At 48.4% G+C, this 13,113-nt stretch overlaps 2 protein-coding genes across 3 annotated transcripts; both read right to left on the bottom strand.

The window, feature by feature from the left end:
* Nucleotides 1-3,783: 3,783 nt before the first annotated feature.
* Nucleotides 3,784-5,218, bottom strand: LOC119094848 (uncharacterized). Its single transcript, XM_037217769.1, has 3 exons — nucleotides 4,975-5,218; nucleotides 4,352-4,609; nucleotides 3,784-4,082 (listed from the first exon to the last, which is right to left on the bottom strand). Exons 1-3 carry the CDS (start codon nucleotides 5,216-5,218, stop codon nucleotides 3,841-3,843), a joined length of 744 nt encoding a protein of 247 aa, XP_037073664.1. The 3' UTR covers nucleotides 3,784-3,840.
* Nucleotides 5,219-6,846: 1,628 nt separating this feature from the next.
* Nucleotides 6,847-12,647, bottom strand: LOC119094849 (uncharacterized). 2 transcript variants are annotated; one of them, XM_037217771.1, is made up of 4 exons: nucleotides 12,578-12,647; nucleotides 12,013-12,264; nucleotides 11,328-11,588; nucleotides 6,847-7,316 (listed from the first exon to the last, which is right to left on the bottom strand). In XM_037217771.1, the coding sequence occupies exons 1-4, from the start codon at nucleotides 12,642-12,644 to the stop codon at nucleotides 7,057-7,059; spliced, it is 840 nt and encodes a 279-aa protein (XP_037073666.1). In that variant the 5' UTR covers nucleotides 12,645-12,647; the 3' UTR covers nucleotides 6,847-7,056. The 2 variants fall into 2 exon arrangements, with proteins under 2 accessions (XP_037073666.1, XP_037073667.1); XM_037217772.1 differs by having other exon boundaries at nucleotides 6,847-7,313.
* Nucleotides 12,648-13,113: the final 466 nt, after the last annotated feature.

The raw sequence follows: 13,113 nt of genomic DNA, 5'->3' as shown, positions 1-13,113 counted from the left end.
GTGAGGTATGGCCTGACCAGGCGGTGCCCTCCCGGTGAGGTATGGCCTGACCAAGCGGTGCCCTCCCGGTGAGGTATGGCCTGACCAGGCGGTGCCCTCCCGGTGAGGTATGGCCTGACCAGGCGGTGCCCTCCCGGTGAGATATGGCCTGACCAGGCGGTGCCCTCCCGGTGAGATATGGCCTGACCAGGCGGTGCCCTCCCGGTGAGGTATGGCCTGACCAGGCGGTGCCCTCCCGGTAAGGTATGGCCTGACGGATTTAACGTGATAACGACTGCGGGATGCCCTTGTCTGCGCTTGGGTGTTGCCAACGGCTTACAATATGACTCGTTGAAACTTTTGAAGTTGATTTTTTAATGTGCGTGCTACCGCTCCAACAAGGCGTTGATAACCTGATGGTAATTATCTTTGCATGCTCTGAACAGATAGGGGCGGCGGTTTGTGCACATTAGTGAAGGAAAGGGAGGAAGCCAGAACCCGATATCCCAACACTCTAACTCGCCCAAAGGCTGCTGCATTTCCGCACCATAGCAGCCATCGTAATTAAATGGTGTCCCTGGAAAACACGATTTGGATAAGCTTTATCATTGTCCTCTTCATGCGTGATATTCCAGCAAAAATATTGGTGTTGGGGTACTCAGACCAATATTGTTGGGAAGGGCAGAACCCTCACAACAATGTGCAAATCGACACCTTTGGAGCATATCTCTGCTTGCATTGACGACGGACGGTGGCGTATCGATTAATTAAATATAAAGACCAAGCACCTCGAGTTTCTTGTCAAGCATTTGATTTGGAAGATCTTACTCTGGCGGCTATCAATCATCAACCTACCAAACAGTGGTGGTTAAGCGACGGTATCAATAAAGTATTGGCTGCATTGGCAAAACTCGACGCTTCACAGCTGTGTCTATGCTCAACGGACATACACTCGCGATTATGATCTCAGCTTCGAAACGCTGAGTGTGTCAATACAGTCAATTTTTCTTTGATGGCGCCATTTCACGAGTTCTTTCGGGAATACCGATTGCCTTTTTTCGGAAAAAGAGCTCTGATCTAAGATCTGACTATTGTCGGAATCAGATCTGTATTTAGAAATGGTGTGAAGGCAAGGGCATATATATCTAAAGATGGGCCTGTTGTCTTTTTCCTTGGGCGGCTACCGTTGCATAGAAAGAACCCTCTTCTACTTTGAAAATAAATGTCTCAAGTGACCTCCACTTTGCTTTTTTTAATTAAACTAAAATCAAGGACCGTTGTGCTCATTTGTTCACACATGACATTTGGTTCATCAGTTCTGCAGATAGCTTTGCAGGCCTAACGCCTTATGTGCGCTCCAGATCGTTGAACTCACCGCTTGTCTTCGAAAAGATGGCTTTCGATCCAAACATAGGCGTTTTATCAGTTCTGAGAATCAGTGTGTTATTTGTATCGATTTACAGACGCCTGTTTCCACCGCGACTCATGTCGCTTCCACCAAGGCCCATGGGATGAACTGACGTCATTATATCCGTGCGCGTCAATCCTTCAGCCGTCAGGCGATAGAGGATTTTAAAAGCACGCCCATGTGAAGCACGAACGAGTCCGGTGCACTACGCACCGGTGATTATGCTGCCTTGCTAAAACTTTGATTTACATTGTCAGGTAGCGACGATTCCGCGCGAGAGAACTTACATTGGTCGTGGTCTGTATGCCTTTTTCATTTGTCTGCAGTTAGTACCGTGCTTAGTATGTCAGGCATTGATCCGGGATTCCACGAGGACGAGGATGAGGTACTGCCGCGTAAAGGGGCAAAGGTGTACACATTCACAGGGGCAAAAAACATGAATTTGTGAATTACTGGTCGCATCGTCCGTCCACCGTCCTCTGACCTCCCGCCAGCGATACCTACAGGCGACGACCAAAGCCCTGCGTGCCAGGTGTGGGCATCTGGCGATTCGACCGTTAAGCCGCGTGGTCCCGTGACGTCATCGTTTGCCTATCACGTTGCCATGGGAGCTGCGCCACGAGGTGGGCAGGAACCGTCTGATTGGACAGGAGTTGATGACGCAGTGGAATACGTGGCCCTATGGGCGCTGAAGTAATGGCAGGGTCTGCCCATAACTAGCGAGATGCCTTGTTCCACTCCGACCAGTTTCGTCGCATTGCTGATCTGACTTCGTGACGTCTTTGGCTCTCGTGATATGTGTATACATATATATATATATATATATATATATATATATATATATATATATCGTTTGGCATCTTCTTAAGCAGCCTGGACCTCAGGCACTGTCAGGCATCGCTCAGCTGGTCTTTTGCTTGCTTCTCAACTGGAGGACCACGCGCTGAATCAGGCACCGCTGATGCAGTGCGCGAACATGTCCACGATCATGTCGTACATTGCCGGTAACTTGAGATGTGATCTAGGAACCGTTCGGCTTGGCCCGTTTTCCAACCGAGCGGCTTGGCCCGTTTTCCAACCGAGCGGCTTGGCCCGTTTTCCAACCGTGCGGCTTGGCCCGTTTTCCAGCCGTCTTTCGCTCAGCCACCTGAAAATGTCCTGACTATGCAACAGTTTAACTGAATTCCTTTCAAGAATAGTCCGTGTTGAAAAGAATGTTTGGCGCTGTTCAGTTAGCGAGCCCAAAGGCTTGATATTCGATGCTGTTGGATTTCGCTGTACATTGGCAGTCGGATGTAACCCTCAGCGGCACCATCTGATCCGTCGTCATTCACATTTTGAGATGTGTGTGATGGTCGTAAGCTTTGTTTCATGTTCATGGATGGGCTGCTTTGATGCTATATGTTCTTCTATGCTTACAGTGCTCCTTATTGCGACTTTGATTCATTCCCAATGATTCCTGTCAACCCTTGCTTGCACCTTCTCATGTTGTAGGCTTCTCCCGATATCGGCTGTTCTGTTCTTTTGAGGTTTGTGGGAGGAAAGGCTTATTTTTTGAAGACGGTCTCTTTGCTGTAGACTTAGAAATGTCATGGCCGCTCCAGGAAGGAGCATCTGGAATGTTGACTCTGCGATAAGAAACTTATTGCAGTGTCCGCAGCTCTGTCAGAAATGTGGAAACAGCTTCATGCTTTCATCGCACGTTTCTCTAAACCTCACACCGATGGGTTCTCCCACATAAAATTAAAGCATGATCAAAGACCGTCAACACTACATTCTCTCTCTTTGGCGTGGTAATACTTCTGCGACTGGTCATATTTCATGGGCGGCGCTCCAAATGCTTCACGAGCACCCAGGTACCTGCTATCGACGCCTAGAAACAGTTCGACGGTCTGTCACCAACGACTTATCGGGAACCTTATGGTATGCATGTGACTGCGCAGGTGCCTCCGGCCATGGTGGACAATCCTAACGAAGTGTGGATGCACCTGCCCATCGAGAGCTCGCGGCGCGGGAAGCTCCAGTTCCCTGGCACCACCTGACCGCCCCCTGAGACACAAGACTCCAGAAGAGAAGGACGCAGCGGTGGCTGTTGACTCGCTCACACTGCATAAGGGCGCCCGCCGTGTGGTCCGAATGGGGCGGCTCTCCCAGCGAAGAGACTGCTGCTTAGCCGCCGCACGGGGCCAGTCGGGTGTCGACTTCCTTGTGTCGCATTCTATTGTGATGATCCGACACTGAAACGGAGCGTTCAGTTTGAGTAATGTATTTGCTTCGATCGCATTCTTACCGATTGTAACGTGAATTGTTGGTGACATGAATAGGTGCCATATGATCGCGGTCATATCTCGAAGTCGGTCTGTGTGCCGCAGCAAGTTACCTCTGATTATGCCCTTTGTGCGTCATTTATTGAAAGCCTTCCTGTCAGCCGTACACTGAAATCAAATCTCTGCTTATGCCAGTACGCGCACAAACCGCCTGACCACCTGCGTCATATCGTGAACCACCTCAAAAAGTGTGACCCCGTCACGGTTTTCCCCAAGCGCGACCAGGTCCGACTCCAGCTTTCTAATGTCGGCCACCGACGATGCCGCCAGAGCTCTGGGCGGGTTCCGGGCGGCACTGATGACACCCATTAGTGTCTGCAGTTGTCTTCTCAACAGGGCTGACTTCTCAGCAAGGTGAACAGATGATTCTGCAACATAAAGCTGAGTTAGTATCTAACAATCAGTATACAAGTAAGTATACAATACAGTCGTCTAGGTGTGAGGCCACTCTTGAACTGCGAACTGGAAATTCAACCAGTGGCGAGGACGGCTTTTAGTCGTGATTACAGCTTATTGATAATGTACGCAAAACATTGCGAATGAACGGCTACGATCCAGATACTCAGACAACTATTCTCCAATAATACTGGAGAGGCCCCGTTTTGGAACACGATGGTCCGCCGTCCGGTACCGTCACCTGTGTCCAGCACCGGCACGCCGAAGTCCCTCAGCATATTGAAGACGTCGTCGACGATGCGGACCAGGCCGTCGGTGAGCGGGGTGTGGCCGTGCTCGATGGTGCGGATGTCTGACATCAGACCGGCCAGGTCAGCCTTAATGACCTTCAGCGTGTACGGGTCCAGGTTGTAACGCGGCCCGTAAAAGTCCAGGGCGCCGTCCAGCACGCCGAGCAACGCCTCCAGCGCGGCGTCCAGCGCCGTCGGCGTGTCGTCCGCTGCACATGGCGCCAGTGTCAGGTTCGAAACCACGTGGCGTTGGGCGCATTGTTTCACTTTTGGATAAAATGCTCCGTTTTTAAGGACCATTTAGGCACCAAACAACGTCGTTGCCAACGTCTATAATTAAGCAGTTTGAATTTTGTATTCTTCAGTTGCAGCATGTCATGTGCGACCAATTTCGTTGGACTATTCTACACGGTACCCAACTCTATATCATGATTGGCGAAATGCCAATGCGTAGGGACAATGATTAAGGAAGATTAGGGAAGGGGGGGGGGGCGGGTTGACTCATAATTTTTTACTCTAAAGCTGCTCGACTCGGCCATTACGACAAGCCCGGCTCGCAAACCCCGCCACTCACCCGGGAAGTGCGGGTCGACGCCGAGGTCGTTGAGAAGTTCCATCAGATCGCGGACGATACGTTCGGCGCCTGTCTGCGCCTCGATGTCCCGGCGCTCCAGGCGCTCGATGGTGGTCACCAGCGCGTGGAGGTCGGCGTCGGCCTTAGCGATCTGCTCCGGGCTGAAGCCAACCAGCGGCCCCAGCAGGGCCATCGCGGCATCGAACACCTCCTCCAACAGCTTCAGTAGTTGGTCCAATGTCATACTAATCTCTGCAATGGCAGATTAGACTAGTATAGGAAAGCTTTGACCATGGGCGGCGGCACGTATTTTTGGCTATGGAAGCGGGGATGAAGCTAGCAAGTAGTGAACTAGGTTAACACTAAGCGTGCATTATGGCTCTAATAAACATGGTTCAACGCCTCGTTTACCCCCCACTGTTACACTTGATCACAGTACATGCGATATTTATTGGTGGTGACACACACACACACACACACACACACACACACACACACACACACACACACACACACACACACACACACACACACACACACACACACACACACACACACACACACACACACACACACACACACACACACACACACACACACCACACACACACACACACACACACACACACACACACACACACACACACACACACACACACACACACACACACACACACACACACCACACACACACACACACACACACACACACACACACACACACACACACACACACACACACACACACACACACACACACACACACACACACACACACACACACACACACACACACACACACACACACACACACACACACACACACACACACACACACACACACACACACACACACACACACACACACACACACACACACATACACACACACACACACACACACACACACACACACACACACACACACACACACACACACACACACACACACACACACACACACACACACACACACACACAAAGACGCATATATATATATATATATATATATATATATATATATATATATATCATCTGATATGTTTCAGCTGGGTGACCCGACCTAATGTTTTTGGAAACGACTCTTCGTTGTTCAACTTGAATCAGTTGTTTCTATGTCCTGCAGACGCTCAGTTTTAGCTGCACTTAATCCTTACTAGTTAAATCGTAACAGTAACTTTAACAGCCGGTAATGCTGCAAAACGATCTTACATGTCTTTTCGCCCTACAACTATGATTATCAATTATTCTCAGTATAACAATACCCCAGATATATTTTGTCAACAAAAAATGAAAAAGGGAATGTCACGCATTTGAGGATATCAAAGCGCACATCAGATATGATGAAATAAGCTCATTTAAATCCATTTATATACTTTTAAGTGGAAAGTACTGTTCTAGACAACACAACTCCTCAGTTAGCAAATATGCTCTTCAATACGTCATTGTGTGAATGCGGGAAGATGAGGCCTGTACCTCTAAATCACAGATCACGCTGGTAGAGTAGGACACCAATGGAAATGTCCGAAATTGTTCAACAACATATGCTAGAAAGCGCGTGATTAGCTTATTTTAGTATGTTTATTTTCACCTTTAAGCTTAGCGTTTCAAATGAAACGCCCTGTCTATACCTGCGTGTTTTCGATGTGTCCCTAGATTAGATGAGCTTGGTGTCCATATGCTTAAGTGCACCGAAGTGGGGATGCAACTGTCATTCGTATCTGCATGTCGTTTGCCGCAGATGCGTTTCGTAAGCGTCACTCTGTTCCTACAACAAATCTTTTTAAACATTAAACTGTAGTTCAGCGCAATCGGCCGTCTCCGTGAATTACAATGGTACGTCAGCTAAAGACACATTTATTACCATATACGTTGTATTGTTTCACTCAACTGAGCGACAACCACGACCAACCTAAGACCTCTTTGCCATTGGAACAGACGCTTGACAGAGAGATCCATTAGTCACATTTGGTCCGCCGACCAGCAGTCTGGCGGCGTTCTCGTAAACATGCGTGGGATTTATCGAACACGGGCGCACGCGTCGTCGACTGTTGCCCGCATGGCTGACGTCATCACCCAACCTCAGTGTCTCGTCAGATAGGCGATGTACTTGACGTCATTGACGATTTTCACCATGTCCTGAAGCATGGACTCCACGGCATTGCTGTCTTCCAGTCTGTTTTGCGTTACTGTCTTGATGGTCATCACCAGCTGGTGCACGTCGGTCTCAAGGGTCGTCATCAGCGCGTCCGGCATCGGCAGAGACTTGTTCAGCGACGTCACGACACCGGCGAATTGGTGCTCTAGGGTGTGCAGCAGGCTGTGCATGTTCACAGGTTCTGCTGCGGCAGGGTTAAGGCAGGTGTGTTGGCGATAGCTGGATAACTTGGTGAATTGTCGAATGGAGGGAGACTGCTGGCTAGGAGCAATATGACGTCTACCTGGCTCCCCTTTCGCTTTTGTTGTTGAACACGAAGCTGTGAAATTGGCTTCGTTGCTTAAAAGTATGTTCCGCTGCTTAAGTATGGAATACTTTTCCTGGAAGATATTTTTGGCAGCAATCGATGCCAACTACAGAAACTATCGATGGGACTTACAGAAACTAGATATGGAAGCAAAATAAACTACCTTCGGAAGCTACAGAAACAATCTATGGAAGGTACATTAGATGTCTATCGAAACTGCAGAAACTATTTGTGAAAACTACAGAAGTCTTCCATGGAAACTACAGAACCTATCCATATAAACTGCAAAAACTATCTGTGAAAACTACAGAAATCATCTATGGTAACTATCTTTATTGTCTTTATGCATCCAGTCGCATTAAAACAAATCAATCTGGTAAAATAATGCCTATCATGCGAACTTACCTGTGCATTGTGAATAAGGGCAGTTCACCTGTGCAATGTGAACGGCCGCCAACAGAGCAAAGGTAGATTTGGAGCAGATTCGCTATAGAGAGTTGCAAATGCTACCTTTGGCACATTGCAAAGACATGCTTTAGTGGAACCTTAGGACTTTTTAGTTCAATAATGGCGTTAGGGAGTGCCACTGCAGTACCATCAACCATAATACGCATACGATTGATTATTTTTGAGTCCAACTTGCGTTGTCAACGCTATGTAACAGCACAGTCTTCTTCCCTGCAGTTGTCGCGACCGCCATCGTTATGACGATGGCATGATCTTCTGAGGGCCGTTATCACCTGTTACTGAATCACATCAGAACACAGGATTGTCTGTGATTGGCACAGCAGGCGGCAAGGGCCAATTTCCGAGAAGCGCATTGGTTTAAGTTTGAATCAGTGCGTCATTATAGACCAAGTGATACTCTGCATCTCCCAAAGCCAAAGTGCGCTTCGAAAAGAGGCAATGTAATAAACGCCATAGGGAGAAATACAAACCATAGCAAACCTTACGTAAGGCGTTCAGTGCATTAGCGAGAAGCATTGATGATATAGATAAAACAGTAGTATTAGCCTTATTCCTCGGAGAAAAGCCAGGGGAATGGAAACATAGTTGGGTTGATATTTCGGCAACACGCAATGTATGTGTGGGTGATTGGGGCTTTACGACGCACTCAGCTGCTGAGGCGATATGGCGTCGCCTGCCTCTCACCCTGGCAAGAAGGGCGGGCACCGCGGGGAATCGAACCCCGTACCTCTGGTTTCCCAGACGCGCAGTGGTTAACGCAGACGTGTTAACCACTACACTACCGGCAGTCCCCTCGGCAACATGCATTTAGCGAAACAATACGGGAAGTAAATTTAAGATTGCGTGCCGATAACCCCACACGAATTTTCAGGTTGTTTTTTGAAACAGCGAACCACAGGGCACCAACATTCGGGGGATTGCACAAAAAGTGATTATCATCCATTACCACGATGCAGTGCCTATTTAAGAATAAGAACGCGAACGGACGTGTACATGTAAACAAACTCAAGCGAATAAGCATTACGCATCACGCTTCATTCAAACATGCAAGCGAGTTGAAGTGAACAGGCATTACACATCGCACATCAATTATACATGCAAGCAATTTCGATTGAACAGGCATCGCGCATCACGCGTCAGGCATCACTTACACATGTAAACATCGATTACTTACATGTTTTGACCTACACATTTACACATGATGCCTGTTCAATTGAAATCGCTTACATGTATAATTGATCCGCGATGTAAAATGCCTGTTTACTTCAACTCGCTTGCATGTTTGAATGAAGCGTGATGCGTATTTGCTTGAATTCGTTCACATGCACACGTTTGTTCGCGCATTCTAATTCTTAGATTCACTGTATCGTGGTAATGGTTGGCAATGGCTCTTTGTCACATCCCCTGAATGTCGGTGTCCTGTAAAAACTGTTACTTGCTGCTTCAAAAAAAAAGAAAGAAAAAATCGAGTGGGATCATCGGCAGGCAATTTTACGTTCACTTCTGCTATTGTGCACGTCTGGCCCTAACAACGATTGAAAAGTACCAGAAGGTGGCTACTCCCTTCAAAGTATGTTTCGCCAAAATACAATGACGTGAGACAACAAAATTAAGACCACGAAAATTGTCTACGACATTACAAGGACTGGTTTAACGAGGCAAGCAAGGCTTACGTCATGAAGCTAGCATTGCACCGAATAGCTACCACAACAAAAAACGCATAATCAAAACAACAAAACGTATTGCTTCGTTAACAAGACAAAGCAACAGCGCGATTGATGAGGATGATCTCATATGATAGACTGAGACAGGCCATAAATTACGTGATAGAATATGAGCCTGACAAACTGTTTTCCAAAGGGGCAGCTGTCAAGAATATGTAACATACATACCACAATTCACAAAAGGTTTGTTCTACTCTTTCAACATGTAGTTAATAACGTTAAAAAACGAAGGCAAGCACTCACAAGATGTGAGGCACTTCTGTACATAAGCCCAAGCAACGAACCTTGTGCAAAGTGGCAAAACAATATGTATCAATGCAGCAAGCATAGGCCAGACTGACGCCATCATTCAGTTCACCTTCATGATTGTGCCCAAACTTTTGGAACTATCTACATTAAACAGCACTGTTTACAGTTACAAAAATTAAAAGTGCAGGATATATCCGACATGCTCACGGATTGAATGCATGGCCCTGCCCGTTGATAATTAACGTTAAGTACCATGCACGCTAATATATCCGACAGGGAGCAGAAATGGCGCGCCCTCGCCAGTTATGACCCCAGATAAAGGCAGTGAGGAAGTCATCCATATTCTCGGCAATGTTTTGATGTTAAGGGTGAAATGAGGAATGCTCAGTACTTATTGGTAAGCCGTTAAAGGCAACCCTCCACACTCGAAGATATTGATGCAAGCCTTAGATATGATGAAATATTCTAACTTGTAACTCTTCGTCTGATTTTCAGTGTTTTAGACTACTTTAGCCAATAGATCACTCTTCAGTAAGTCTGATGTTCAATGCGTCATCGTTATGGAATATCGGCCCTGTGGGCCCCTCGAGCCCTTAGGAGGAGGGCTGGGGGTCGTGTCTCTCTGCCTGGGGCTCCCTAACGGCGCTTTGCGCGTTTGGCAGCTGTACCACGGCGTAATCTGGAGGAGGCATCGATCGGTTGAACATGGGCATGCGTTTATCTGTTTCGCCTCCCTCCCCCCCCCCCCCCCCCCACACACACACACTCAGGCTTTCACATCAGTTTTCACTCAGCCAATATCCGTAAGCGCAACCACTACTGTAGTCGCTGAAAAGGTCTCTCGGTAGTAGCTCTTTAACTGTCACTTCGTTAGGATCGGGACCCCCGCAACCCTCGTGTACATGGCAATGGGACATGGGGCATGGCCATCGGTCGTTTTTCAACATCAACTGGGGGATTTTGAGACTCAGGCGATAACGTACGGCTATCTTTTATGTTTTAACATTAGTGGCTCTCGTTAAAGTTTACTTTATCTATACTTGGTTGAAGGAATTGTTGTTAGTTTGCGCGCTTTCCACCTGCTTGGAACTATTTCACCAATGATGCACGCGCTATTTTCGACGTTACAAGCTAGTATGAATTGGATAATGCAGTTCTAACTACTTGCCAAATTAAACGCAATCAAGTAAACACCACGGCAAAATTTACGTCATGCAAGGAACTTACTAACCGCGAATGTACGAAAAAATCATCTTTTGTGAAGCTGGCTCATTTACCCTCCGCGCTTTTGCGCGGCAAAATTTTGTAGGTTCGTTGGCTCACCACTTTGCTTCATGCGACTGGGCCCTGGACGGGGAGCCAGTGCGCATGCTCTCGTTCAAAGCCAAATTAAGAGTGCATCTGCGGCTTTGCGGTCGCTTCCCTCACCGCCTACCGTCTCACTCACCGTTGCTGTGTACGGTGGGCACGCCGAAGTCCTTCAGGATCTGCAGAATGTCCGTGAGGATGGCCTCCAGCCCGTGGTCGACGTCAATGTGGCCGTCGCCCAAGCTGCGGATGTCGTTGATGAGCGTATGGAGATCGGCTTCGGTCGCCTTGATCTTGTCGTAGTCCATCCCGATGAAGGGTCCGACGATATCGAGCACAGCGTTCAGGCCGTCCTCAAGCCAGAAAAGCACTTCGTCCAGCGTAGTGGTGCCGTCCGTGGCTGGCGGCAGACGTCCTGGTCACGGCGAGACTCCCGATAAGGTCAGGACGGGGCTGTGCTTGAGGGCCGGTGTCACTGTGCGGTCAGCAGAGACCGTACGCAGTCAAGAGCTTACAATGATCCGCTGTTGCGCGGGTTGTGCATATCGTAGCGGACGAAGTAAGCTATGTAATGCAGCTTAGGTTAACTTCCAACTTTCATCTCCGAGCGAAATATCAAGATTTCACAGCAACAACGTGATGTTACTGCACCATTGTCATAAATGCACGTATATTGCCGGTAGGCAGCGTCATTCGAGTGCCGGGGTGAAAAAAATATCATCCAATGATCAGGCCTAACTTTTTATTATTCGAATCCGTATGCCGAGCCCTCTATGCTGGAGTACAGCACAAATTAGCACTACCATTTCCATATTACCACCTACTGGGAACAGTGACGTCCACATCGAACGCCTCCAGCACGTGCAGGATGTCAATGCAGATGTCAATGACGCCGTCCGCGATCTCAACGGTGCCGTGCTCCATGCCCTCGACGTCGACCACGAACTTGTCAAAGTTCTCCTTGATGGCCTTGGTTTGCTCGCGCGTCAGACCAGCTAGTGGTCCGATGATCGGTAGGTACCTGTCCACCAGGTCCTTCAGCTCGTCCAGAATCGTATCGATGATGGACTTGGACGCTGTGGAGCAAAACACGAGGAGTGGCGCTGGAGCGGGCGTTGTGCTTGCCCGCGTCGACAACGTGCGAAACCATTCGCTATGCATGCGGCATTCTGGCATCCATGCTCCTTAGTCTATGATACGACGGGCAGTGCAGCCACACGGCACTTGTGGCTGTTAACACAATACTTAACACGACCGTTGTCTTTCAACTGGAGTTGCTACAACGCAACGGCTTATCACCTCTTTCGTTCAGACTTTGCCACTGCCATTGGCCTTTGTCACAGACTGAAGCGCCACCATTTTGCTGCGCGAAAGCCAATCGTTGCTCACTAGTTGTCTCTGTCAGGTCGGACCGCTGCAGCGTGATGACGCCCAGATCCTTAACGATGTCGAGCATGTCACTCAGCAATCTTCTCCAGGCCGCCATCCACGTCGATGTCGCCGTGCTCGATGGCCTCGATGTCCTTGATGAGGGCGTCCATGTCAGCCTCAGCGGCTTTGACCCGGTCGTCGGTCAAGGACAGGAGGGGCGCCAGCGTCTCAAGTAGCTCGTCGAAGCCGGACTCCAGGGCGGCCAGCAGGCCGTCGACGGTTGTGGGAGTGTCGTCAGCTGGTAGGTGCGGGGGTTACAGGTCTCACATGAGCACAAAATTCCCATGTGAATTGGCAGCCTATATTTTAAAGGAAAACATTCCATACCGTGGTATGGATAGCTTATATCAGCAACAAAACGTTCAATAGGACCTTTTCAAGGCATACCAGACCATGATCCAAACGAGAAAACAGTAGCTGCAGGTTTGTAGTAATGTACATTCTTCATGAGATTTCGGCAAATCAAAAATGAGATTTTAGTGCATTAGGTATGA

This window comes from Pollicipes pollicipes, unplaced genomic scaffold (genome assembly GCF_011947565.3).
Source record: "Pollicipes pollicipes isolate AB1234 unplaced genomic scaffold, Ppol_2.1 Scaffold_4197;HRSCAF=4941_pilon_pilon_pilon, whole genome shotgun sequence".
Classification (NCBI taxonomy): Eukaryota; Metazoa; Arthropoda; class Thecostraca; order Pollicipedomorpha; family Pollicipedidae; genus Pollicipes; species Pollicipes pollicipes.
This window is presented reverse-complemented; position numbering and strand designations above follow the sequence as displayed.

Bases quoted from the DNA above. Each gene is read 5' to 3' on its own strand.
- LOC119094849 (XM_037217771.1), bottom strand. From the start codon at position 12,644: ATGCTCGACATCGTTAAGGATCTGGGCGTCATCACGCTGCAGCGGTCC. The intron at 12,265-12,577 runs GTGAGCAACGAT...TTTGCTCCACAG, and splicing joins CGACCTGACAGAGACAACTA to CGTCCAAGTCCATCATCGAT. The intron at 11,589-12,012 runs GTAGGTGGTAAT...GTCTGCCGCCAG, and splicing joins TGTGGACGTCACTGTTCCCA to CCACGGACGGCACCACTACG.
- LOC119094848 (XM_037217769.1), bottom strand. From the start codon at position 5,218: ATGACATTGGACCAACTACTGAAGCTGTTGGAGGAGGTGTTCGATGCC. The intron at 4,610-4,974 runs GTGAGTGGCGGG...CGCCATGTGCAG, and splicing joins CGTCGACCCGCACTTCCCGG to CGGACGACACGCCGACGGCG. The intron at 4,083-4,351 runs GTGACGGTACCG...TTTATGTTGCAG, and splicing joins CGTGCCGGTGCTGGACACAG to AATCATCTGTTCACCTTGCT.